Source organism: Enhydra lutris, unplaced genomic scaffold (assembly GCF_002288905.1).
Source record: "Enhydra lutris kenyoni isolate GAN:26980312 unplaced genomic scaffold, ASM228890v2 scaffoldscaffold12, whole genome shotgun sequence".
In the NCBI taxonomy this organism is placed as follows: Eukaryota; Metazoa; Chordata; class Mammalia; order Carnivora; family Mustelidae; genus Enhydra; species Enhydra lutris.
Window position 1 is genome coordinate 54,467,842 of NW_019154096.1, and position 27,763 is coordinate 54,495,604.

A 27,763-nucleotide genomic window follows, 5' to 3' on the forward strand; every position below is an offset into this window, starting at 1 on the left:
GGGCAACCCAGGCGCCCCAATAATTCAATTTCTAAGACTACTGATTCAACAATTTGATTCTTGTACGTGTGAACAAAGATGCATATTCAAGGACATTCTTTTTCTCGTCAGCCTCACTACTTCCAAATAAGACCAGGCCACCATCTGATTTTGCCTATATTACTTTAAAAGCCTCCCACCTTGTCTCCCTATTTACACAATGACCCCTCTACAGTCTCTTTTCTGCACAGCATCCAGAATAATAAAAAAAAAAAAAGAAAAAAAAAAAGAGGCACAGTGGCTCAGTCAGTTAATTGTCTGCCTTTGGCTCAGGTCATAATCTTGGGGTCCTGGGATTGAGACTCACATGGGGCTCCCTACTCACCAGGGAACCTGCTTCTCTCTCCACCTCTGCCTGCGCCCCCCACCACTTGTGTCCTCTCTCTAATAAATAAATAAAATCTTTAAAAAAAAGATTTTATTTATTTGACAGAGAGAAAGAGATCACAAGTAGGCAGAAAGGCAGGCGGGGTGGGTGGGGAAACAGGTTCCCTGTTGAGCAGAGAGCCTGATGCGGGGCTCAATCCCAGGACCCTGAGATCATGACCCGAGCCGAAGGCAGAGGCTTTAACCCACTGAGCCACCCAGGTACCCCAAATAAATAAAATCCTTAAGAAAAAAGAATAATTTTAAAAAGTCCAGGGGTGCCTGGGTGGCTCAGTGGGTTAAAGCCTCTGCCTTCAGTTCAGGTCATGATCTCGGGGTCCTGGGATGGGGCCCTGCATAGGGCTCTCTGCTCCGCGGGGAGCCTGTTTCCCCCTCTCTGCCTGCTCTCTGCCTGCTTGTGGTCTCTCTCTCTGTGTAAAAAAAAAAAAAAAATTTAAAAGTCCAATCACATTCTTGCCTGCTTAAAACACTCTGCCTGCTAAGAATAAAATCCAAAATTCTCAACGTGGCTTCAAGGTGCCACAGGATCTGGCTTCATCCCCAACCTCATTAACGGCCACTTTCTTGCTCACTTGCTCACTCACAGGACAAGGATGCTCCAGCCACGGGTTGTTGTACTTTTCTCCCCCAGGTATTCAAATGGCTTGTGAAGGTCTTCAGTAGGTCTCAACCCAAGAATCACCTCTCCAGAAATGGCCTGGCTATCGTCTTGAAAACTGCATCCCATCACTTAATCACTATCTGACATTACATCCTATGTTCACCCGTTTGGTTGCTGTCAGTCTGTTTCTCTGGGTTCCGCCTGAGGTCAGGGACTTGTCTGGCTCTCCCCTATAACCCCAGTCCCTAGAGTACTTACTGCCTGGCGTATTGTGGGTTCTTAAATGGCTGAAGGAATGAAGATAACGTTCATTCCTTAGGGCTTTTGTACCCACCATGTCCTCTGCCTAGCTTCTTCCTCACCCTTCTTTTTGCCGGCTAGCTTTGTCAGATTCTTTAGATCTCAATTTAAATGTCACCTCCAGGTGCCTGGGTGGCTCAGTGGGTTAAGCCTCTGTCTTTGGCTCAGGTCATGATCTCAGAGTTCTGGGATCGAGTCCCACATGGGGCTCTCTGCTCGGCAGGGAGCCTGCTTTCTCTTTCTCTCTACTCTCTCTCTCTCTCTCTACTCTCTCAAGGAAAAAAAAAAAAGTCACCTCCTCAGAAAGCCTCCCTGTTTACCTTATTCTAAGTTCCACTGCTGCACTTGCCTTTCCCATCTCAGCCTCTCATTCCTGCCGTAGTACTTATAACAATTTGCCTTTATCTATTTGCCCCATTTCTCCCCCTAAAATGCAAGCTCCATAAGGGCAGGAACTTCCATGGTTGTCTCATTCACTACTGTATCCCCAGGGCCTAGAACAGTTCCTGGCAAATAATAGGCCCTCAAGAAATTTGTTGGATGGACTTTCAATAGCTAAAAACTGGAAAGAATCCACATGCTATAGAATGTTGGGTGGCTGCTGAAGAATGAGGTAGCTCCATGTACACTGGCATGGAATGATGTCTGAAATACACTTACAGTAAAATGTAACCGGTAAAACAGTGTAATTCCTTTTATATAATTAATATTATGTACACAGAAAAAAATAGGAAAAATAACAGCTTAGACACTACTAATAATTTGGGGATAAGGATATTAAAAAGATTTTAACGTCCTATTTTATGTATTTCTGAAGAGCAAGCTATATTTTTTTATTTTTTTAAAGACTTATTTATGTATTTGAGAGAGAGCACTGCACAAATTGGGGGAGGGCCAAGGGAAGGGAGAGAAGCAGACTCCCCACTAAGCATGGAGAGATCTCAGGACCACCCTCACCCGGAGACCATGACCTGAGCTGAAATCAAGAGTAGGATGCTCGGGGCACCTGGGTGGCTCAGTGGGTTAAGCCTCTGCCTTTGGCTCAGGTCAGGATCTCAGGGTCCTGGAATCGAGTCCCACATTGGGCTCTCTGCTCAGCAGGAAGCCTGCTTCCTCCTCTCTCTCTCTCTCTCTGCCTGTCTCTCTGCCTACTTGTGATCTCTCTCTCTGTCAAATAAATAAATAAATAAAATCTTAAAAAAAAAAAAAGAGTAGGATGCTCAACCAAATGTTGGGGTACCTCAACCCAGACACCCAACAATTTTTTAATTTTTAAAAATTTTTTTAATTTTTTAAAGATTATTTTAAAGATTATTAATTAAAGATTAAAATATTATTTTAATATTTTAAAGATTATGACCTGAGCCACAATCTCAGGGTCCTGGGATCGAGTCCAACATCAGTCTCCTTGCTCAGAGAGGAGCCTGCTTCTCCCTCTGCCACAGCTCCCCCTGCTTATGCTCTCTGACAAATAAATCTTTAAAAAAACAACAAAAAAACCCTCATGAGATAGAGGTCCTAATACTATCACCCCATTTGCAATTCAAGGACATTAAGCAATTTACCTAAGGTCACATGGCAGACCCATTATACTACACCAACTCCCTGTGTTTTTATAATTTAAAAAAAAAAAAAAGGAATATAAGATGAAACTAGGGGTGTCCGATGAGGATCCAGACTTTACACAAAAGATGTTAAGTAAATTTGGCTCTGGGCTCTCTAGAAGCCAGGGCAAAAAGAAAAATATGAGTTATGAGATTCTTGGTGCTTCCAAAATAAAAGTAAACCACTCCTCGGGAGAAACAAGTCTTTCCAAATGGTGAGGCTTAAGAACCATGAGGTTCATAAATACAGCAGTATTCAGTCGAGTGGTGTACGACTTCAATAACATACCTGTATACCTAGGCAGCTGTTGGCTATCCAACAAATGGAAATTCAGTAAAAGCAATCCCACAAGGAGCCACATTTGTACAGCCTGGGCATCAGATTTGGAGTTCTGCCAGACCCAACCTTAAAATTGGATGAGTGGCCTAACCCTCCAGCAAACTCCTGGAATACTGCAAATTCAGCCTGTTAAAGACTGTTAGTAAGAATTAGGAGACAAAGGACACATGGGTGGCTCAGTTGGTTAAGCAGCTGCCTTCAGCTCAGGTTATGATCCCAGGGTCCTGGGTTCAAGTCCCACATGAGGGTCCTTGCTGAGTGGGGAGCCTGCTTCTCTCTCTGTCTCTGCCTGCCACTCTGCCTGCTTGTGCTATCTCTCTCTCTCTGACAAATAAGTAAATAAAATCTTAAAAAAAAAAAAAAAAAGAATTAGGAGACAAGAAGTGACATTCATCTTAAATTTCAACCCCAGTGAATTTTCTGGGTAGGGTGGGTTGATTTTATGTTTCTTTTACAGATGAAGAAACTGAGGCTCAGAAAGCCCAGTTACACGACTAGAAAATGTCAGTAGCAGCCCTAAGTCTATGTCTTAGCCATTCCTTCCCCAGCCACGTCTACCACCCAGGCTTCAACAAAAGAGCTTATGCCCTCAGAATCTCTCCCAGGGTGGTGGGCCAGGGCAAGTAGTGGGCCGCAGGGCCTAGGAAGCCTATGGTCCTGCACTCTGGAGAAGAGGTGCCAAAGCAGGGAGCTCAGCCCGACCTGTGGGGAGGCACACCGGCTCTTCCCGAAGCAGGGGAGTAAGCCTCACATTAGCGAGATGAGGAACACCCCCACCCACCCCAAACAGAAAAGTGATCTCGCAGCATGCACTTAACTTCATTCATTTATTTACTTTTCACTACAACCTGCGGATAGGTGGGCCCTCAGCTTGGGTAGGAACTTGGGCAATTCGGGGAGCTGTGTTAGGCGGAGGAGGGGGAAAGGAAAGTGGGGGCCTGGCGCAGGGTAGGATTCTAAGATAGGGAGGAGGAGGGAGAGACGAAACAAAGGGTCCACGCCCTTCTTCCGCCCCACACCCAGGTTTCCCAAGTCCGGGTGGAAGGGAAGAGAAACAGGACATCCACCCCGAGATGTTCTGGATCTCTTCTCGCCCTTCCCCCGCTATCCAGCAATATCGTGAGAGAAATGAGGGAAGTGCAGCAGGTGGGCGGCGTGCAGGCTTGGTCAAAAAAAAAAAAAAAAAAAAAAAAGAAGAAGAAGAAGAAGAAGAAAAGGCAAAAAGCGAGGTGACAGGTGCACCCAGCGCCAGCGCACCGCGGAGGTGTCCCTCGCAGCAGGCCGCGGGCGGCGGGCGCAGGGGAGGAGGCACGCACGTGCTCACCGGGCCGGCCGCCGGGCCCCGCGGCGTCCTCAGCTCCGGCCTTTCCTCTTCCTCCCGCGTCCACGCTCTGCCACTTCCGCGGCCGGGCTGCTGTCAGCGCTGTCGCTGCTGGCGGGCGGCTGCAGCACGCGCCTCTGCACACGGTACTCGGGCTCGGGGACGCGCGGCGTGGCCTGAAGCAGGAACTGGCCGCCGCGGTAGGTGACGCGCACGTCGGTGCGCGGGTACGTGCCGTACACGCGCCGGAGTTCCCGGCGCACCACATCCGGCAACTCTAGGCGCGGGCCCAGCGCGCGTTCCACGCGGCCCCAACGCAGTTTGGCCTGCAGGCAGCCCCCTTCGGGCCACTGCGCCCAGCGCTGGGCAGCCGCCGTCTCCTCCCCTGCGGGCCCTTGTAGAGATGACCCCAGGTAGCCGGGCGCCGGGAAAGACGGGAGCAGGGCCGCGGCGTAGGCCTGCTGGAAGGCCCACGAGGGCAGCGCGGCCGCCAGGGGCGCGCCTGGGCGGTGGAAGCAGTGGTATTCCCGCGGAGCCGGCCACTCGCCTGCGCTCAGGCTTGGGGGCCAGCTGTAGAAGCTATGGGAGTGGATGGGGGGCAGCAGCAGAGGGCTGGGCAGGTAGGTGTAGGTGAGGGGCTGCAGCGGAGGCCAGACGCCCTCCTTGGATGCCAGGCAGCTGTACGAATACATGGTCTGAAGCTCAGGCGGCGGGCATTTTTACTGCGGCCTGGTCCATACCTACGGTGGGAGTGTGTATGGATACTCTTTGTTTTGTCTCCACCACCCATCCCTGGGGCTTGGTAACCCAGGGCTCTGGTTCACAGCAGGAGCCCATGTGCAGCACCTGATGGTTTGGGGGGAACTCTTCCTAAGGCATTCAGCTTCCATCTCACCTCTTGTCCCAGGGCTGGGCGGAAACCCAGGCTCTCAGTAGGCGATAGGACCCAAGGTCTTTTCAAGCCTTCAGTCCTGAAGTGTTCTTCCCAGGTGGTTCCTCACTCGTTTCCTTCAGCCCAGGGGTAGCTGGTCCCAAATGCTGGTCCCCAGCATTTGGGGGAGCCAGAGAAGTCCAGAGCAGGCTCCACTCCACCACTGTTTAGCGGCTCTGTTCCCCTCCATGCCCTGCCTCCGCCACACCTCCTGGTTTCTAGGCAAAGGGAAACGCATCTTGCTGGCCAGAAGCCAGCCAGCCTATATCTACACTGGGTCACTGCCTAACCCAGAAGGTGAGGCTTGTGCTCAGGGATGCGCCCACTCCTATATCACTGAGGCTGTCTTGGTGCCCTTTCCATTCAGTTAGCCACCTGATCCCCACACCCTATGCTCCCAGCCCTTCCAAATGGGTTGAATTATCCTAACATTTGAGTGAAGCTCCTACACCAGGCACTGAATGATGTTGTTTATGAGCATCTAACTTGAGGTTTACATCAGCCCTAGGAAGGAGGTACTAATATTTTCCCCACTTAATGTAGGAGAAAGCTGCTTGCCTCAGATTTGGTACACACTAAATGTATTATATGACTAGGAAACACTCCCAGTGTTGTAGGTTATGCGGGTTAAGTATCTAGCCCAAACTCACACAGCTAGTTATGGTAAGAACAAAATTCAACCTTATCTCAAGATTCGTGATTGGTAATTAGCTTAATAGCCAATCCATGCTGGGACTTCTTTCACTCTGTGTCCAATTCTCCCCTCTAGAATGTTACATAAGGACTAGTTCTTTTTATTTAATTAATTTACTAAATTTATTTATTTATTTGATAGCTAGAGAGGGAAACAGACAAGGGGGGTGGGGGAGGGAGAAGCAGAGCAGGGAGCCCAATGCAGGGCTTGATCCCTGGACCCCAGGATCATGATCTGAACCAAAGGCAGACGCCTAACAGCTGAGCCACCCAGGCGCCCCAAGAACTAATTATTAATAGCCATGTGATGAACATGGTGACATCATTTTCATCTAATTGATAAGGAACCAGAGGCTCAGAGAAGTCAAGCCACTTTCCCAGGTTTACACAATGGGATTTGAACCCAGTCCAACTAAGACCAAAGCCCACCCTACTTGGGTGGAGCCAGAAAGATTGCTTCATCCAGATGGTGTGAAGCCCTGTCTAAGCTCCAGCCCACTCTGGCTGCAAGCCAGGGTGGTAGTTGCTGGATACTTAAAACTGATACTGTCTCTCAGCTGCTGGGCTGCTGGACCATCATACTTTCCTTCTTCCTCTTATCTTGATTCAGGCAGCACCACCAGTAACCCCCACAGGTTCTCCTCTAAGTTCTCAGTGCCCCTCAAAGGCCAGCTACCCTCTGGGAAGTTCTGCACTCTCCTTGATGATGTCACACTTTTATATTCCTGGCTGAGCTGCTCTCCCAAGTCTCGGGCCATTGGCCTGGTGAAGATAGATACTGGAATTGGGTATCTACCTGACACTCCCTACCCCAGAGCTCCAAGAAGGGAGCCTCACCCTCTGTGCACTCTAGGAACTAGTCTCAGGACAAAGTGGTCTTTGTTGGGAGAGGCGTCCACCCCCAAGATGTCCACAACCTAATCCCTGCCAACCTGCGAATATGTTACCTTACATGGAAGGGGGAATTGAGGTTGTAGATAGTATTAAGGTTGTGAATTAGCTGTCCAAAATGAGATTATCTTGGATTATCTGGATAGATCCAGTGTAATTACAGGTGTCCTTAAATGTGGAAGAGGGAGGCAGAAGAGTCAGAGTGATGTTATAGGAGAGTGAACCAGCTGTTGCTGGCTCCGAAGATGAAAGGGGGTCATGAGCTAAGGAATGCTGGCAGCCTTTGGAAGCTGAAAAACACAAAAATGGATTCTTCCCTAGAACCTCCAGAAAGGAACGCAGTTCTGTCAGCACCCTGATTTTAGTTAACGAGGCAGACTTCTAACCTCCAAAACTGTAAGATAATTAATTTGTATTGTTTTAAGTAACTAGGATTTTGGTAATTTGTTACAGTGCCAATAGGAAATTAATATACCTCCCCCTTCCTGTTTATAACTTTGTCTTCTCCAAATCTCAGCACTTGAGGAATGTCCAAGATTGCCTATAGACTCACCTCACCCAGGCTTGGAGCTCAATCGTGGGCCCTGTGGAACTGGCCCCTTTCTCCTCCTCCTCCCACACGGGGATCTGGTCCCACCTGGGTGGGAGGTGGGGAGCGTGTGAGAACAAGCTCAAGTTGGAGGCTGGGAGGGTGAGAAGCCTGTGTTTTTGTTTTTGTTTTTTAAGATTTTATTTATTTGTCAGAGAGAGAGAGAAAGAGTGAGCACAGGCAGACAGAGTGGCAGGCGGAGGGAGAAGCAGGCTCCCTGCTGAGCAAGGAGCCTGACATGGGACTCGATCCCAGGACGCTGGGATCATGACCTGAGCCGAAGGCAGCCACTTAACCAACTGAGACACCCAGGCATCTTGAGAAGCCTGTACTTTAATAATCGGTCCCTATATGCTTGCTGAAGACCTCTGCTGGTCAGGGGTTGGTTCAGGTAAAATGGGAAAAATAAGGACCAAACTGTGAGTTTCTCAACATTCATCCTGACTCTAGTAACAGCTTCTAGATTTGGGGGTCCCATACCTTATGTACTCAGTGAAGTGGTTCTTCATTGAGTTGAGGAGTTGGGGAGTTGGCCATATTCTATCCTTAAAGTTATGGGTGATTTATGGCTAGATCAATTGCACTGCCATCCCTCTGGCCATAAGGATTGGTTGAAAGTAGCCAGGTGACTCAACTGGTCAGTGGGAGCCAGGCCCAGGACTTTGTTTTCTTGGGGTGGAGGGAAGTGCTTTCTTTCCCCTGGACAAAAATCTGAAAGAATACAGTCTGGGTGGAGAGGTGAAGGCCTATCGGAGCATGGAGACAGAGAAGAAATGGAACCAAGGGACAGAAAGAGAAATTAAGTCCTGATGACATCATTTAAATGTCCAGTTTTATTGAGATATAATTGACATACATGATTGTATAGGTCTAAGGTATACAGCAAATGATTTTACTTAGGTATATGATGAAATGATTAACACATTAAGTTTTGTTAATATCCATTATCTTACAGATAAAAATTTTTCCCATGTGATGAGAACTCTTAGGGTCTACTTAACAACTTTCAGATATTCATAATCATCATGTGCATTACATACCTAGTAGTTCTGGAACTTTACCTTTTGACTACCTTCCTCCAATGCTTCCTCTCCACCCCACCCCATAAATTCCTTTCTTCCTTAATCTGGTTTGAATGGAGTCTTTTTTCTTTTCACACACCAGTTGTGTTTACTTCATATAAATTTAACTACAGAAGGCAATGAAATAGACTTCTGGGGACGCCTGGGTGGCTCAGTTGGTTGAGCAGCTGCCTTCGGCTCAGGTCATGATCCCAGCGTCCTGGGATCGAGTCCCGCATCGGGCTCCTTGCTCATCGGGGAGCCTGCTTCTCCCTCTGCCTCTGCCTGCTATTCTGTCTGCCTGTGCTTGCTCTCTCTCCCTCTCTCTCTCTCTGACAAATAAATAAATAAAATCTTTAAAAAAAAAAAAGAAATAGACTTCTGTTTTTAATTACAAAGCACCATTACCTACGTACTCAAAGAATTAGAAGTTTGTGTTATCACACTGTGGGGTAGAGTCTTCTGTTGTTTGCATCTCCACTACACCCTGAGTGTTTTCCCCAGCATTTCATGAAAAATTTCAAAATGCAGCAACCTTTGTAGTTTTTTTTTTAATTTTATTTTTTATAAACATATAATATATTTTTATCCCCAGGGGTACAGGTCTGTGAATCGCCAGGTTTACACACTTCACAGCACTCATCATAGCACATACCCTCCCCAATGTCCATAATCCCACCCCCCCAACCCCCCTCCCCCCATTAACCCTCAGTTTGTTTTGTGAGATTAAGAGTCACTTATGGTTTGTCTCCCTCCCAATCCCATCTTGTTTCATTTACTCTTCTCCTACCCCCTTAACCCACCATGTTGCATCTCCTCTCCCTCATATCAGGGAGATCATATGATAGTTGTCTTTCTCTGATTGACTTATTTCGCTAAGCATGATACCCTCTAGTTCCATCCACGTCGTCGCAAATGGCAAGATTTCATTTCTTTTGATGGCTGCATAGTATTCCATTGTGTATATATACCACGTCTTCTTTATCCATTCGTCTGTTGATGGACATCTAGGTTCTTTCCATAGTTTGGCTATTGTAGACATTGCTGCTATAAACATTCGGGTGCACGTGCCCCTACCTTTGTAGTTTTTGATCCGCGAACCCCATGATCAGAGGCTCTCCTGTTGGCAAAGTAGAGGATAGATTGGTGAGAGAGACTGGAAGCTAGTTTTGGAGGAGGTTCTCAACACGAGCCCAGGAAAACTGACAACCAAAGCAGGAGCTGGGAATGGAAAAGAGTTGGGAGCAGATTCACCTAGAATTGACCCCATATAATCGCCTGGGTGGAGAGGGTAGAATAGAGGAGGATGCACATGTTTTTGGCTTAGTTGCCTGGGTGGGTAGTCAAGGCAAGCCTGGAGAATTAAAAAACAAAAACAAGGGCGCCTGGGTGGCTCAGTGGGTTAAGCCGCTGCCTTCGGCTCGGGTCATGATCTCAGGGTCCTGGGATCGAGCCCCGCATCGGGCTCTCTGCTCGGCAGGGAGCCTGCTTCCTCCTCTCTCTCTGCCTGCCTCTCTGCCTGCTTATGATCTCTCTGTCAAATAAATAAATAAAATCTTTAAAAAAACAAAAACAAAAACAAAAACAAACTCCTGCGGGTGATTGGGAAGTTGAAGAAATGGTGCAGTCAGGGAGTTCATTTGGGGAGCTGTCGGGCAGGTGGTTTTATATTCAGGCTGGAGATGGGAGGTGGGGTAGTCATGAAGTGAAAAGTAGTAGGTGAAGGACTGAAACAGCTGCTACCTGGCCTGACCCGCATCTCACTATGTTGTCATGGCTGCCAGTTTGTTGGGTTCCACTTAACACCTTTTAAAGGCAGCAGTCTTGTGTTGGAAGTCCCTTTTACCCCAGATAGCCCATGACCTGACAAGTTTGAGTGAATAAATGAGAAGAGTTTTGAAAATGGAAACTTGCGGGGGTGGTGCCTGGGTGGCTCAGTTGGTAGCATCTGCCTTCAGTTCAGGTCATGATCCTGGAGTCCCAGGATCGAGCCCCACATCCATCCGTCCATCTGTTCATCCAGCTCCCTGCTCAATGGGGAGTCTGCTTCTCCCTAACCCTCTGCTCCACCCCCCCCAACCTCGTGCTTTTTTTCTCTCTCTCTCTCAAATAAATAAAATATATTTTTTTTTTTTTTTAAAGATTTTTATTTATTTATTTGATAGAGAGAGATCACAAGTAGACGGAGAGGCAGGCAGAGAGAGAGAGAGAGAGGGAAGCAGGCTCCCCGCTGAGCAGAGAGCCCGATGCGGGACTCGATCCCAGGACCCTGAGATCATGACCTGAGCCGAAGGCAGCGGCTTAACCCACTGAGCCACCCAGGCGCCCTAAATAAAATATATTTTTAAAAAGATTTTATTTATTTATTTGACTGAGAGGGACACAATGAGAGAGGGAACACAAGCAGGGGGAGTAGGAGAGGGAGAAGCAGGCCTCCCACCAAGCAGGGAGCCCAATGTGGGGCTCCATCACAGGACTCCGGGATCATGACACCAAAGGACTGAGCCACCCCTCAAATAAATAAAATCTTAAAAAAAGAGAGAATGGAAACTTGGGGGACCTGCCCTCTGATTTTAGAAAGCCCCTGGGAAAAAACATGCCCTGGGAACTGAGGTGGAGTTGTTTAATAGGAGGAGAATATGATGGAACCTAGATCAGAGAGGTCAGAAGCTGAGGGAGGAGACAATTTCGAGGAGAAAGACTGTTTATGTATCTATTTGTCCCATAGTCTAGGGACTCTGATATGACTCAAGAAGTCAGGCAGATGATATGCCCCAGTTGCATCTTAGGTCCCTTCCCAGTTAGCTCTGTGGCTGGCAACCAGGAAGGAAGATTGGAGATAATCACAAGGCCCCGTCCTGGTGCTGACACAAGCACCATTACATTGTTACATTGTCTATAAAATTAGAGCGATGAGGGGGCCTCTGGTGGCTTAGTTGGTTGAATGTTTGCCTTGGCCTCAGGTCATGATCCCAGGGTCCTTGGGATTGAGCCCCTCGGGACTCCTTTTTTGGAAGGGAGCTGCTTCTCTCTCTTCCTCTGCTGCTCCCCGTTTGTGTTCTCTCATGCTTCTCTCTATCAAATAAATAAATAGAAAGATAGAAAGATAGATAAATAAAATCTTTAAAAAAGAAAAAATCAGGGGGGTGAGGAGCCTCAGTGTAACCATGAGACATTAAGTGCAACATAGGGGCCAAAGTTTTTCCAATGGGTTACATTCATTTCTGGCCCCTTTGCAGCCCCTTCCGTTCCCCTGTTCTCCCACTGGACTGGAGGGCTAAGTAAAGAGTCAGGGTTGTTTTGCAAAAAAGGCACATGCTGGTCAGAAATGGAAAGGCAGGGGAACTCCTTTCATCAATTTATGGAGGTCCTAGTGTGCCAGACAACATGCTGAATGCTGGGTTTCCAGCCTTATATTCTCAGCCAGGAAAACATAGATGGGAACAAGGGGTTGGGATGGGGGAATAATGGTCAACTTCCTTTTAGTCATGAGGGCTTTCTGGAGCAGGAGGGGTTCCAGAAATTGCTTGAAGTCCAGAAGAGAAATGATGTGGCTTCAGGGGGATATAGGAGGTAAGAAGAGGGTCTGAGGGGGCAGGATTGGGGAGAAATGAGATTGGTGAGTGGTGGATGCTGGGAGCAAAGTTCACGGGACTGCTGGGGCACCACAGTTACTGGTTGGACAGACTCCAACCCCTGCTTATGAGGGCTCTAGTGTTGGACCATTTGCTGTAGGTGGGCCCTTTGCCAGGTTGTCAGGCAGGAGGAAGAGGATGATTTTCCTGTTGACAACCATCAACAAAAGCATAATGACCAAAAGCTGGCAAAATTCTTAACACTCCCATTTCTTAACTAATGCCTACAAAATCCTTCTAAGGCATAAAACAGAGGCTCACAAAAGGAAGGTCCCTTAACAAAGAAGTGGAGCTAGGGGACCAGGCCCCAGGTCCCCCAGAAGCTAAAGCCCATGCTCATTGCCCCATAACCCAGGGGAAGAAAACAGGAGGTCTGAAGTGTGTGCTGTTTGGTTGCCTGGAAAACTAACCAGGCTTATAGGCCTATTGTGAAAAGACATGGGATATCCTCACCAGACTGGATTAAGCAAAACAAAACTTGACTTTGAGGTCCTTGGCAGGGGTAGGAAGAGAAAAGACTCCTGTTCTGAGAGTCAGGAGAGCTTGGTTCCAGCTGGGCCTCTTGCTTGTAGGAAAGTCATTGAATCTCTCTGAACCTGTTTCCTCCTCTGTAAAATGGGGATAATAGCACCTGCCTCACAGGGATGGTGTGAGGACTAGAAGTTAATGGATGCAGAGTGCTTAGCACAGTACAGGGCACATAGTGAGAGCTCGGTACTCCTTTTACTTTATTATTCTTGTTTTTAACTGGAGGAGGTTGGGTTGCATAGTAGCTCTCTCGGGACTGGCACCTGTGGCCTGAGCCCCAGCGTCTCCACATTAAGCTGGGGCTGTCCACTCTTGAGGGGCTCATATTCCAGCATCAGGGAGTACCAGGTTGTGCCACTGTCGTCCTTTCATCCGCCTAGCTGTGCATCTAGTCAGACCACATGGCTCGTAAGAAGGTGCTGTGCTCTCTTCACTCTGCGAATTAATACTAAGGAAGGACGGGGAGAGAGAGGGGAGCACTCAGAAAAGCCTTATTGATTTCAACTGAAATGGACTTTAAGCAACTATAGAGGTGAAAGGGGAGGGGGGTGAACAGTCAGGAATCCAGGCCATCTGCTCTCTTCTTGCCAGCGACTACGTTTTCTTCTCGGTCCCCAGTGGCACGCGCCCGTGACAAATATGGCTGCGGCAGCCTTGGGCGCGGGCACCTGCCGGGGCGCGGTCCCGGGAGCCGCGCGGAGCCAATCGCCGGCAGGGGGCGGGGGGAGAGGCTGGGGAAGCGGCCGGCCGGGCGCGCGCAGGCGCACTGACTCGCACCTGGCTCCAGGCAGCCGCTGGATTAGGCTTCGCCTGCCGCGATATTGGTGAGGGGCTGGTACGCCGCCCGGGCGCGGGGACAGGAGCGGGCCGGACTGGGGGCCAGTCAGACGCAAAGGACGGACCCGAGGGGGACAGGAATGCTGTCTGCTCTGGGGGTCCTAGGGGCTGTCTGCCGAGGCGCGCGCGCGGGGTGGGGGTGTCCCTGAGGTGATCAGGTTGTGGGTTGGGAGAGCCCTTGGGGCAGGATGGGAGAAACTTGGGCTCAAGGGTGGAATCCTTGCAAAAGAGCTCCTCGGGGGTCTGGGGTCGCGGGATGCCTCGGGCCGGGATCCATTTCATGAACACAATGGCCCTTACCCCTGGTGGCCTAGTAGAACCACTTGAGGAGATTTAAAAGAACACTGACGCTGGGCCCCATCGCTGAAAATTCCGATTAATTGGTCAGGGGTGAGGCCCGGGCCTTGGTATTGAGCAACTCCTCAGGTGATTTTAACGTACAGAGAAGCTGGAGAATCACATGTTTCAGCGCCAGTTGTTGCGTAAAGAGCCCCTGGGTTACCCCCAGACTCCTTGGTGTCTTGGGAGGGGCTGGTGGTCCCAGTGTGAAGTCGTTGACCCTCCAGTGCCCTGGGAGAGGAGGAGGGTCCCACCCCCAGTGAGGTGAAATTTCATTTCCAGCGTCAGGAGGATAGACCTATTAGTATTTGGAATGGAGGGCGCCACCCCCACCCTGCACCCCCCTCGCCAGGGGAGGCCCTCCTGCCAGGACTGGACGCTGCTGTGGGGAGGGAGGCTGGGCAGGGGGACAGGCGAGGCGGGTGTGAAACAGGAGAGGCAACAGACAATTCAGAGGTCAGCCGCTTGTTGAGAAAAGGACACACCTAATATTTGTGCAGGGTGTTACACCTTTCAATTTCATTTGATACTCCCGAGGACAGGTAGAGAATGGAATTATTTTCTCCTGCCTCATAGATGTAGGAATAAACTCAGACGGCTAGTTAGTAGTGATGATGTTCAGACTTGACTCAGGGCTTGCAACTCCAAGTTATGCTTTTTAGTAGCTTTACCCCCTTTACACTATACTGCTTCACATGCAGTCATTAGTCCTTTTAAAGGGAATCAACACCCACCTTCCTGATGCCCCTCACTCTAGGGACCCAGTCTGGCATTCTTGGTTTCCTCCACCAAATCCATCAGCATCCAGCCACTATCGGTTGGTTCAGAAATCAGGGAGATGCTACTGTTCCCATCCTTTCTAGTTCTTTATCTTCCAGAAGCCTGATGGGTCAAGAGAGAGTTTTTATGCCAGGGGATTCCTTCCAAACAGATCTGGTTCTGTCACCTCAGCAGCTGCCCAGTGCCCCCCATGCCATTGTCCTCAGGACAGAATCTTGTGTGTGATTTACAAAACCCTTTCTGATCTGGTGTCTCTCTACCTCCTTGCCCTGAGCTCTCTTTCCATACTGTATCTGCTTTCCTTAGCACATGGTACAAGGTTAATAAATGTGACTTTTTGTCATCACTCTTCCTCTTTGTGCACCTGTTACCTTGCTATATGTGTTGCATTCAGCAGGGCACATCAAGGTTCCCCTAGTTGCCTCTTTCTGACTCTCACAGCCAAGCAGAGCTGAGGGGCACAGTGGGATTTGGGGGTGGCAACCCTAGGGCTGCTTCTCCCTAGTTCTGGGGATACCCATGTTGGCCTTTTAGGGGCACACTGACTCAGCAGGCATTAACTGAGCACCTACTGTGTGCTGAAGGAGCCTGGTGGAAGCAGGGAGTAGAAAACGGGTCTGACCTGGTGCTGCTCTTACAGAGCTTGGGTGCTGGAGGAGGGTTAAGGGAGGCATTTAGATCCTGATCAAGGAGCCAAGGGACCTGAAATGGGAGAGAACACCTGCCTGGGTGTACTCAAGAAGTCTTGTGCCACTGAAATGGGCCTTGAATCAGCAGGATTTGATAAGATGGTGGTGGGGTTGGGCATAGTGACATGAGAAATGCTGAGATTTTTTAGTCAAAAACACCAGTTTTGAATCTTTGCCCCAGCCCCTAATAGCTCTGTGATTTATTTAATCTTTAGAGCCTTGGTTTCTTCGTTTATAAAATGAGATGGAAATAGTAACAAGAGTTGTAAGGATTCTTGATGAGGTAAAAGCCAGGCATACCCAGATGCCTAAGAAATGATATGTAGTTACATCTAGGGTATTTTAGATGGAAGGAACAGCATGAACAAAGGTGTGGAGGTGGCATTTAAAAGAGAATATGAGGGATGGCAGGATGTACCAGGCAGCGAGAGGTGTCCGTCCATGTTGGGTGCTGGAGAGACCACTTCAGTCGTGGATTTGACAGAAGGGGACACTGACTGAAACCCTTTAAAGATCATGAAACCAAACTCCAGAGACAGGAAAAAGAATAACAGTAGCTACAGCTTATCGAGGATCTCCTATGTGCCAGGCACTGTGCTTGGTGCTTTGTGTACCTTTTGTGTTTCAGCCTCACAGCAATCCAAGAGGTTGGCATCATCCCCTCTTTATAGATGAGGAGACCAAGGGCCAGGGGAAAGGAAATGCTGGTTCAAAGCCACATAACTGGGACCATCCCAGCACGAGCGTGGGCTCTGGGGACCTCCACCAGGCTCTTCTGCCAGGTGCCAAGGTGGGGGTGGAGTTGGCTGGCGTACAGGGTATTTCACCCAGGTTATGCAACTAGGTTGGTGTGGGTTCCAAGCTGTTCCTCCCCTGGAGAGGCAGTGTTGCTATTTTCTGCTGGGGCTTATTGAGGGTAGGAGGGTGGGTAGGGGAAGGCATTTCCTGAGGGAGGAGCAGAATGTAGAAGAGAAATGGCTGCAGTGACCCTGCACACTCCTCCCCCAGCTCCCTCTCCTGGGCAGAGGCTTACCTGGACAGGTCGCTCTGCCCCCCCCCCGCCCCCCCAGCTCCCCGCCCCCCCGCCTCTGGCTGTGGTGGGGGCCTGTATCTAGCTCTCCTGAACTGTGCATGTGTTCTTGCTACTTGTAGACTCTCCTCTTTTGATTTAGCCTTGTGTGCCCTGTCTTGTCTCGAATTCCCTTACCGTGGGAAGGGGCCGGATTACCAGGCTATTCCCCTGCTCTTACTCCGATCTTTTATGAGTGAGCCTGAGAAAAAGCCAGTTTCTGAACATCTTCTGTGTAACAGTGCTCTGGGCTCCTGGGCATTAGTTTAGTCCTCCCTGTTTTCCTTTAAAGGATGGGCATTATTATTCCCATTCTACAGGTGAGGAAACCGAGGCTCAGACAGGTTAAGTGACTTGCCTGAGGTTACATTCTTAGTAGGAAGTGCAGGTGAAATTTAAGCCCAGCCTCTCCTGATGGCAAAAGTAACACTCTTCCCATGTCACCACCTCTGAGGTTTTCTGTTGTTACCCCAGCATGGGTGCAGGGAGCCAGCTGGTGGAGGCTGGGGACTTGCCTCCAGGACTCACCTTCTCCAGCCTCCAGGGTAGGTCACTGGACATCCAGCTGGGGGCCTGGGAGGCTTCATTCCCTTTGGACAAAGGCTTTGGAGGTGAGGCAGGGGTGGGGGTCTGAGAGGCCCTGGGGAGTCTGAGAAAGTGAGCTAGGTTAAGGATAGCAACAGGGGTGCTTGGGTGGCTCAGTGGGTTAAAGCCTCTGCCTTCGGCTCAGGTCATGATCCCTGGGTCCTGGGATCGAGCACCACATCGGGCTCTCTGCTCCGCAGGGAGCCTGCTTCCTCCTCTCTCTCTACCTACTTGTGATCTCTGTCAAAAAAAAAAAAAAAAAAGGATAGCAACAGATAGCTTTGCAGCCCCCCAAACACCTTTAGATTAATACTCACCCCATCCTTGTGTGGTGGGGTTTGGAAGGTCTGAGAGGCTCCATAGCAGTAATCTCTGAAGTTTGAGTGTCCACTGCACTCATGTGCTAAGTGTTTGAGAGTACTTTCCCCTTGATTGTTAACAATAGTCCTAGAAGGGTTGATGCCATATTGCAGATCAAGAAACAGACATAGAGAGGTTAAGCAAATTCCTCCAGGTCACACAGGTAGTAAATGGTGCAGTCAGGATTAGGAGGCCCCCAATCGTGTTTTCTTTCTACTACGTTCCTTAGAAAGTTCCAGGGAAACTTCTAGGGTGATGGATATGTTCATGGTCTCCACTGTTGTGATGGTTTTCCAGGTACACATATGTGTTAAAACTGACCAGACGGTACACTTTGCATATGTGCTGATCCTTGTGTGTCAGCTATACCTCTATAAAGCTATGGGGGGAAAAAGTACTTCCCACCAAATGTTCCTTCAGGGTCTCAAGGGTTCCAGGAAGAGGCATAGCTGGCCAACGTCCTACTTTGGGGCAAGGTAGGATCACTGTAGCCTGGGAGAGTCTCTCACAGACTTAGTGGTTGGTTTCTCATTTCAGGTTGCTCCAGCTGCTTCTCCTTTCCTCATTCCCCAGCACTAGGCATAGATGGGCACCAGGTTGGATCTCTTGAGTGAATTGCCCTCATTTTCCATTGAGCCTGAGAGACCCTGAGATTCCCTTCTTTTCCCTCCACTCAGGGCCTGTTTTTCTAGAGTGTGGTCGTGTCCAGTCCACCCTCCCCGAAGGAGATGGAGGGCAGAGAGACAGGCTCTGACCTGAGAAACCCCACAGTCAGGTTGTTGTGGGGGCGGGCAGGAGAGTCTGTGGTACGGCGGCAGGAGGCATCTGTAAGGAGCTGGAGAGAGTCTGGACACAGTGCTGGCTCTTGAAGGATGGGGAGATGGGAGGCTGCTTCCAGCAGGGGCACTACCAAGGACAAAGGCCTGGCTAGAGGAGAGGGTGGCTTGAAGACCCAGGGAAGGCTGGGCTGGACAGAGGCCCTGAAAGGGTGGGCACAGAGTGGGAGCCTTCGTGGGTCATGGGGCAAGGACAGGTCCTGGGAGTCACTGTTAGACTGGGGCTGAAGTTGGCTCTCCAGGGCCTGACCGTGATGGGAAGCAGAAGTTTCAGCTGTGTGTATCTGTGTGTGTGTGTGCATGCATGCACACACTAACATGTAGATTGCACACATGGTCAGGCATGGTGTCACAAGGACTCAGAGAGAAACAGCCCCAAGGGTATGTGTGAGTTTCCTAGGGCTGCTGGGACAGATTACCGCAAACTGGGTGGCTTAAAACAACCAAAATGTATTGTCTCAGGGTCCGAAACAACTCCAGCTGGTTACGCTCCCTCTGGAGGCTCTAGGGAAGAATCCTTCCTTGCTTCCTCCTAGCTTCTGGTGGTTGCCTGCTGTCCTTGCATTCCTTGGCCTCTAGCTAGATCATTCCACTTTCTGCCTCTGTCCTCACATAGCCACCTTCCTTCTGGGTGTGTCTGTCTCTGTGTCTAAATTTCCATGTCCCTGTAAGGGCCCACCCAAATTCACTATGATCTCATCTTAACTTGGTTACATCTGCCCAGATCTTGGTTCCAAATAAGGTCACACTTAACAGGTGCTAGGGGTTAGGGCTTGAGCATATCTCTTTTGGGAGACACGATTTAACTCAAAATGGGGAACTGGAGAGAAGGAAATCCTCTTAGCTTCCCTCTGGGGGTCAGACACAGGGTTATTTTTCTGAAAAGAGGATGAAAGCTTTGAATCTAAAAAAAGAGACAGGCAGACTTAATGCCTCGCTGCCTAAACTTCGGTCATGGCCCTGTGGTCGCCACCTGGGTGTCCCTTTCGAAGTGCAGAAACTGATTCCTCCCCAGACCTCCTGAGTCAAAATCTGCATTCTGATGAATTGCCCACATAACTTGAAAGCACTTTCCAGTTTAAGAAGGCCTGCTCTAATAAAGATCTGACTTTTTTTTTTTTAAGATTTTGTTTACTTATTTGACAGAGAGAGAGAGAGATCACAGTAGGCAGAGAGAGAGGCGGAGAGAGAGGAAGGGCTCCCCGCCTAGCAGAGAGCCCGACGCGGGGCTCGATCCCAGGACCCCGGGATCATGACCCGAGCCGAAGGCAGAGGCTTTAACCCACTGAGCCACCCAGGTGCCCCAAAGATCTGACTTTTATTTCCTTCCCTCTCATGCTCTGTTTGTCTGTCCAGCCTCTGTGTACAAGTTAGACCAGTTGGAAGCCAGGCACCCCCACTGTGCTTTGTTCACTCTTTTCCCATAACAGGTTCTTGAATTTCTCATCTATATGTTGAGGTGGCCCATAGGCTTGCCTTCTCTGGGGAGTATCTGCCTTGCTGAGCCAGTCCCTTTGTTGCATTCTTGGGCCATGTCCAACTTTTTGCTGTTTATTACCATTGCTGCCTTGAATGTCTTTGTACATGTTCCTTTGGGGTTCATTTCTTGAGGTGGGATTTCCAGAAACAAAGTGTGTGAGTGGTTGTGGATTCTATCACTCTTATATACCTATGGAACCTGACATCACAGCAGCTCTCTCTGTTCTACCCAGCAGTGCATAGGAACCTGATTTAGAAGGTCAAGTGGCAGACTTTAGAACCAGACAAATCTCCTACTTTTTTGCTGTATGACATTGGGCAAATTACTTAACATCTCTGAGCTTGGCATTGCTCTCTTTTCACATTGTAACAGTGCTATAAATTTTGTAGGGATTTTATAAAAATAATCATGACACCACCACCATCCATTTATCAAGCACTTTCCCTGAGTTACCTCCCTTGATCTTTACATTCCTCTGCAGAGTAGGCATGATCATCCCTCTTTCCCTTTTACAGAAGAGGAAACTGAGGCCCAGGTTAAGTAGCTTGCCTGAGGTTATAGGGGCATTGTGTGCCCAGACTCACAGCAGGCATGTCCAGATTGTTAAGGTTTTTGTGATAAGATAGTGTAGGTGAAAGAAAATACTGAGCACAGTGCCCTAGCCCATGACCTGGCTTCGAACTTGTTAGATGCCTGCCTTTTTTTCCCACGCTTTTATCAGTTTTCTTGGGTTAACTCAGATAGTGGTATCCAGCCCAGCACTGTTTCAGTTGTATGTTATTGATGAATCTCTAGCTTTGTTTTGTGTACAAACTTTCTCCCAGTGGAAATGAGGTTGTGGGGTTTTTTTTTCTTCTTTAAGATTTATTGCTTTATTTATTAGCATGAGCTGGGGCGGGGGGCGGCAGTGGTGGTAGAGGGTAGGGGGAGGGAAAAACAGCAGACTTCCCACTGAACAGGGAGCTAGACGTGAGTCTCAATCCCAGCACCCTGAGATCCTAACCCAAGCCGAAGGCAGATGCTCAACCGACTGAACCACACAGCCACCCCCGGAAATGAGTTTTTAAATGATTCAGAGGTCTGGGGTTAGGAGCAGAGCTGGCTCTGATCCCTGCAGCTAACTGGCTCCTTCTTCCCCAGGGACAAGGATGGCCAGACTGCTCTTGGAGGATGTGAGCGCTCCTCAGTGTTGCTGGGGCTGACGCCAAGCTGGCAGCCATGGGGCTGGGCAGGCTCCAGGCCTGGATGCTGGGCCTTCCTACGGCTGTGGTCTATGGCTCCCTGGCCCTCTTCATCTCTATCCTGCACAATGTGTTCCTGCTTTACTATGTGGACACCTTTGTCTCAGTGTACAAGATCAACAAAGCTGCCTTCTGGGTTGGAGAGGTAGGCCAGCACTGGGGGCGGGGTGGGGGGGAGCTGGGCAGATCGCAGGGCTAGGTCCCACCCAGTCCAGAGCTGGGGCAGGCCAGGTTGCCCACCGCGATTTAGTAAGAAAAGCTGGAGCTGGAGGTGCTGACTCCTTCTCCTGGCCCCTGTCCTCTGAGCCTGGCATGGTTCTAAATATTCACATATATGATAAAATGTATTCACATAGGTTAACTTGTCAGCTGGATAAATTTGCCCTGGTAGGTGAGCGTCTGATGGAGGCAGTGGCTGGTGGAGTGGGTTTTAGCAGAGGGACTGCCCTGAGCAAAGGTTTGCAGGCAGGAAAGCTGGGCTCACCTTTGAGGGGTGGCGAACAGGCTGGGTAGGGAAAACTCTGGAGAAGAGGCTGCCTAGAGCCCACCTGCCCCGTCTCCCCTCTGCCCACAGACGGTGTTTCTCCTCTGGAACAGCCTCAACGACCCCCTCTTCGGCTGGCTGAGTGACCGTCACTTCCTCAGCTCTCAGCCCCGGTTTGTGTCCTGGGGATGGCTCACAACGGGTCCTATCCCACCCGACCCCTCCCCAAGGGTGCCTGTGTTTGGGGTGGGGAGAGAAAGGGAGAGCATTTTCAGCTTTGGGCCAACTCCCTCCCTTCCCAAGGACAGGCAGGTGGGAGAAGTGGCATTGACTAACTGTTGCCTTGCTCACCTGGGGAGAGATTTACCCCAGCTTGGCTTGTCAGGTTCTCAGAACTGGGAGCTGTGTAGTAGACCCTCTCTGCTGCTTCTGGCAATTATCTTGACTCCATCCCTGCTTGGGCCAAACCCTGAGAAATGGGTATCCCACCACTCCTTGGCTATCAGCCTTGGCAGGCTCACAAGGGAGCAGATGAGAAAGTATACCTCTTTTGCTTCCTAAGTCAGAGGCTGAGGACGCGGGGCTCAGTGGGCTCACTCTGGTGTGAGTTTCATACTCTGGGCCTCTGTCCTCCCTTTGGGGCCTGGGCAGAGGGGGAACTGGGGCTAGCCAAATTGGTAAGAGCCACTCCCACCTTTCCTCCTCTCTTTGGCAGGTCGGGCACTGGGCTCTCCTCGAGGGCCGTGGTGCTGGCACGGGTGCGGGCCCTGGGCTGGCATGGACCATTGCTGGCACTATCGTTCCTGGCATTCTGGGTGCCCTGGGCCCCAGCTGGCCTGCAGTTCTTGCTGTGCCTATGCCTCTATGATGGCTTCCTGACGCTCGTGGACCTGCACCATCATGCCTTGCTGGCTGACCTGGCCCTCTCTGCGCACGACCGTACCCACCTCAACTTCTACTGCTCCCTCTTCAGTGCAGCTGGCTCCCTCTCTGTCTTTGCCTCCTATGCCTTCTGGAACAAGGAAGACTTCTCTTCCTTCCGCGCCTTCTGCGTGGCACTGGCCACCAGCTCTGGGCTGGGCTTTGTGGGGGCCACACGGCTGCTTAGGTGGCAGGTTGAGGCAGCTGGCAGGCAGCCAGAGTGCCCAGCCCTGGCTGCGGATGGCGGGTGAGTGGCCTGGCCCAGCGCCCCGGGTTCCCCGCAGCACACAGAGTCCCCTGGGGCATGGGCAGCTGCCTGGGGGTGGCGGATGGCTCTGGCCCAGCCCTAGGCCATGGGTGACTCCCCTGTGCCCTGTAGCCTGTGCAGAGAGGAGCTGCTCACAGGCCTCCAGGATGCAGGCAGCGTCACTCTGGGCCAGTACCTCCAGCAGCTCGCACGTCACCGGAACTTCCTATGGTTCGTGGGCATGGACCTGGTACAGGTATGGGAGCAGCATCCCCCCCAACCCCCCACCCACAGCCAGGATGTGCCTCACTCAGGGGAGCAGGCGCCTTAAAAGCTGGGCCTCATGTGAGCACTGCTGGGTGATTTGTTAGCTGGAACACAGGTCTGTTCGTTGGGAGGCCTGGATTCTAGCACCATCAGAAGTCCTCACTCCCTGTGTGACCTTAGGCAGGTCTGTCTCTCAGGGCAGCTGCGTCTTCACCTGCAAAAGGAAGCTGTGAGAAAGAGGTGCTCCTGGGGAATTCTGTGACAATCTTTTTAAAACACTAAATGCTGCGCCTGAAACACCTATAGCATGTAAGCTAGCTAAATTCAGAAATAGATGGTATTTATATCAACAAGCTTGTTTTACCAAAGTGTTATCGATTAAAGAGAAAAAAATTATTCAGTTTGACAGTTTTAATCATTCCTTCTACCTTTTAGCAAAATTAGATGAGCAACAGGAATCTGGTGTTGGGTTTTATTCTGGCATGTTCCGTGGGGAGGGACATGGGGTTAAAGTCTGCTCTTGCTCTCGGCGCTCCCGAGTCGGCTTCCGGCCTGCTCCCAGCTCCCCTCCAGCCCAGCAGCCTCCTCACGGGCCGTTGGGTTGCAGGTCTTTCACTGCCACTTCAACAGCAACTTCTTCCCCCTCTTCCTGGAGCATCTGTTGTCAGACCACATCTCCCTCTCCACGGGCTCCTTCCTGTTGGGTGAGTGGGTGCCGCAGGCAGGCTGGAAGGCCCGAAGCTTGCCACCCAGCTGCAGGTGCAGCTCGCAGGGGTGCGGGGGCGGGGGGCGGGGTCCCTGCCGCTGCGGGCGCGCCCCTCCAGGCCTCCCGCTCAGCTGTGGGAGGAGGGGGTGGGAGCCCGTAGCGGTGCGAGGAGGGTATGGCTGCTCTCTGGTGGTCTCCGTGATGGCGCCCGCCGGAGGGGAGGCGGCACGGCGGCCTCTCACAGCGCGGCTGACAGGCTTGGGGGCGCGTCTCGACTGCTTGTTCACTGTGCGTCCTTGGGTGTGTTTTCTTTAGTCTCTTTGGGCCTCCACTTACCATCTGTGAGGCAGGGGCAATCACAGGACTGATCCTGAAGGGTGGAGAGGATTAAATAAGTGGACGTGAAGCTCGTGGCGCAGAGCCCGGCACGTCGGGAGGGTTCCGTCCATGCCCGCTCTGACGCCGGCGGCGGGCATGTGCGCTGGAAGCGGCCCCTGACAAGGCTGCGCCCTTCTGTCCAGGCATCTCCTACGTGGCTCCCCACCTCAACAACCTCTACTTCCTGCCCTTGTGCCGGCGCTGGGGCGTCTACGCCGTGGTGCGGGGGCTCTTCCTGCTCAAGCTGGGCCTGAGCCTGCTCATGCTGTTGGCCGGCCCCGACCGCCCCGGCCTCCTCTGCCTCTTCATTGCCAGGTATGCGCTGCCCTCCCTCACCCCCTCCACCTCCGCTCCACCGGGTCATCCTTGCCTCCCCGCCCCCTTTCTTCGCTGGCAGCAACCGCGTCTTCACCGAGGGCACCTGTAAGCTGCTGACCCTGGTGGTCACTGACCTGGTGGATGAGGACCTGGTCCTGAACCGCCGCAAGCAGGCAGCCTCAGCTCTTCTCTTTGGCATGGTGGCCCTGGTGACCAAGCCGGGCCAGACCTTTGCCCCGCTGCTGGGCACCTGGCTGCTGTGCTTCTACACAGGTGAGGGCCCTAGGGTTGGCACTGGGCTCTTGAGGTTCCAGGGTTCAGAGCTTACCTGGCACAGCAGCTGACAAGCTGGGTCCAGTGAGGGGGAGAGAATGGCAACTGGCCAATGGCAACTGTGCCTGGCCCACACCTCCTCCACCTCTACCCAGGTAGGGAGAGAAACTGAGTGTCCGGTACTTCCCATGTTTCAATAGTTTATTCATTCATTCATTCATTCATTCGACAAGCATGTGTAGAATACTTTCTCTGCCAGGAGCGGCTCCAAGTCCCTTTAGGGAGGTAACAGTGGTCTTTGCCTTCATGGAACTTCCATTCTGGTTAGAAGGATGGGTGGGGTTGGCGATAAAGAGCCAAACAAGAAAAGAGCTACGGTATTGGGAAAAGTGATGGCAACATAGGCAGTGTGACTGAGAAGCTACTTAGTGTGTGGTCCAGGAAGGCCTCTTTGCAGAGATGACACCCAGGATGTGGACCGAATGGCAAGAATTGGGTCTAGAAAGATCTCATTGAATCCTGGACGGAGGGAGGGGGGCAAGTACAGAGGACTGAGGTATCAGGAGTCGCTGGAGACGAGGCTGGGCGGCAGGGAACTCTGTCTGTCAGGACAGGGTTTGGATTTGATTCTCAGTGTGAAGAGAAACTATTGCCAGGGCAGTAGTGACATGGTCTAGCAGGGCGGTGACATGGTCTGGTCTGTTTTTTAAAGTTCGCCCTGATAGCAGTATGGAGAATGGGCTGTGTGGAGGCGCTGGCAGAGGCCATGGAAGCTTGGAGCTGGCAGTGCCAGGGGCGCTGGAAGAAAGTGTCTGGGTGTGGGGTGTGTTTTGGAATTGGGGGGAGGGGAAGGACTGGCTGCTGGGGAGTGGTGAGGTTACCCGAAGAATCGAGGAAGGCTTTGTGCTTATGGGGTGGATGGTGGTGCCAGTCACCCAGAAGGGAAGCGCAGGGTGAGGCAAGTTTGGGGGAAGAAGTGAGTTGTGGTTTAGACATGCGTGTGTGTCACTTGAAATGTGGCACTGGGGACCTTGGAGGAGACTGGGGCTGATCCTGTTCTTTCTGCACGCTCTCTCACCCTAGGTCACGATCTCTTCCAGCAGCCCCCGCTGACCCCTGTGGGGAGTGCCCAGCCCTGGCCAGAGCCCCCGGCCCCGGCCCCAGCCCAGGCCCCGACACTCCGCCAGGGCTGCTTCTACCTGCTGGTGCTGGTGCCCATCACCTGTGCCCTGCTGCAGCTGTTCACTTGGTCCCAGTTCACACTGCACGGGAGACGCCTGCACATGGTCAAAGCCCAGCGCCAGAACCTATCACGGGCCCAGACCCTGGATGTTAAGATGGTGTGAGAGGCAGGCACAGCAAGGCCACCCTGCTGAGGACGCGGTCACAGGCCTGGGCAGGAGCCACTTTTGCCAGGCCCTCGTCCTGCTCCTCTGCCTCCCTGGGGCACAGCCTGGAGGACAGATGGCAGAATGGGAGCCTTTGAGGCTGAGCCAGGAGCATCACTGAGGTCTAAGTTCTGGCTTGGCTGTCTGGCCCAGCTTGGGCAAGAGCTGGGCTGTATGTGCTCAGGGACCTGCTTCCCTGCCGTGGGGCAGGAGGAAGAGGAGGACCAAGAAGGGAAGGGGCTGTCTGCGATCACATGGGGTTGCTGCAGGGCCTGGAGGCCTGTCCAACCACCTGGCCGGGGCTGGTGCTGTGTAGGCTCGGAAGCCACTTTCACCATTCAGGGGACGCTGTGAGTCCCACCGCCCCCTCCCTCCACCTTTCCAGTGGTTTCTCTGACCTCTCCGCTTCAGTTGTGCCTGAAGTATTGTGTCCCAGCTGCTGCAGGGCTTCCCCACCCCTATCTGACCTCTCAAAGAGGTTCATGTCATCACAGACTGATTAAAGTCAGTCATTTCTGTTCCTGAGGTCTGCGCTATGTGCGGGAGTGGTAGGTTGGTGGGGTTGGGAACAGAATTCCTCTTAATAGGAAAAGCACCCCGAGAACATTTTTCTGTAGATGAGTTGGTGGGGGTAGGGGGACACCCTTATCAGAGTCACTGAGGTAGCAGGGAGGGCGTGCAGACCGGTAGCTGCATGAGCATCTGGGAGCAGAATGACTTGCAGGCCTGTGGTCATGTCCTGGTGCATTTCCCGTACACCACTGTCAGACATGGGGAAGTGAGGAAAAGCAGCTGCTTCCAAAACTGAGGTCTTAAACCCTGGAGTCACTGGGAGCTTTCAAAAATGCTGATGTCTTGAATTCTGTTCCCCAAGATTCTGATGTCATGGGTTCTGGGCTATGGCCTAGGCAAGGAGGTTTTGGAAAGCTCCATGATTTTACTCTGCAGCTGGGATTGAACACCCGTGCTCTAGGCCAGCGTTTCTCAACCTAGGGAAGTTTGGAGCCAGATAGTTCTTTGTTATGAATATTTGAAGTGGCATCCCTGGCCTCTGCCTAGATGCCAGTAGCATTTCCCAACCAGTTGTGACAACCCAGTGTCTCCAGACATTGCCAGGCATGTCCTTGATTGGGACCTACTGCTCAAGGCCAGTGGTTTTTGAGGATATGTATAGTGGCTAAAAATTTAGGCTCTAGGGTTATATTGCCTGGATTCAAATCCTAGCTGATAAAGGGCAGAGCTCTGGGAAATTACATAATCTTTTTGTGGCTCTAATTCACCTGCAAAGTAGATAATAAAAATATCTACTTTGCAGGGTTGTTGGGAGGATCAGATAAGTTAATATTTGCAAAGGGCCTGGAAATCGCCCCCCACCAAGTATACAGGTTTAAAATGGAGAGCTGATTAGTCAGAATATCTGAGTGTGGGCCCCAGGAACTACATTTTAAGCTCCTGAGCTTCTTATCCATGTGGAAGTTCTGACTTCACGGATGTCAGAAGGTGCTCCCCTCATCTGAGGTAGTTTCAGTTATGGGTTTTGGTGTATGTGCAGGGCTGGGACCTTCAGTTCCTGAAGTGGGGCTTTGACATGAACAACACCTTCCTGTATCCATTTGACAGGCTGCGCGACCTGGGTGAAGGGCTG

At 51.2% G+C, this 27,763-nt stretch overlaps 2 protein-coding genes across 2 annotated transcripts; one reads left to right on the forward strand and one right to left on the reverse strand.

Moving 5' to 3' along the window:
• Window positions 1-4,112: 4,112 nt before the first annotated feature.
• LOC111145028 (chromosome unknown C10orf95 homolog) lies at window positions 4,113-8,205 on the reverse strand. The gene is given in 5 exon segments (XM_022499646.1): window positions 4,113-4,171; window positions 4,596-5,171; window positions 5,488-5,501; window positions 7,661-7,744; window positions 8,177-8,205. Coding segments are annotated over 5 exon segments (762 nt in total).
• Window positions 8,206-13,655: 5,450 nt separating this feature from the next.
• Window positions 13,656-26,639, forward strand: LOC111144861 (major facilitator superfamily domain containing 13A). Its single transcript, XM_022499411.1, has 9 exons — window positions 13,656-13,744; window positions 21,036-21,281; window positions 21,711-21,793; window positions 22,336-22,788; window positions 22,921-23,044; window positions 23,663-23,759; window positions 24,283-24,454; window positions 24,537-24,730; window positions 25,814-26,639. The coding sequence occupies exons 2-9, from the start codon at window positions 21,114-21,116 to the stop codon at window positions 26,074-26,076; spliced, it is 1,554 nt and encodes a 517-aa protein (XP_022355119.1). The 5' UTR covers window positions 13,656-13,744; window positions 21,036-21,113; the 3' UTR covers window positions 26,077-26,639.
• Window positions 26,640-27,763: the final 1,124 nt, after the last annotated feature.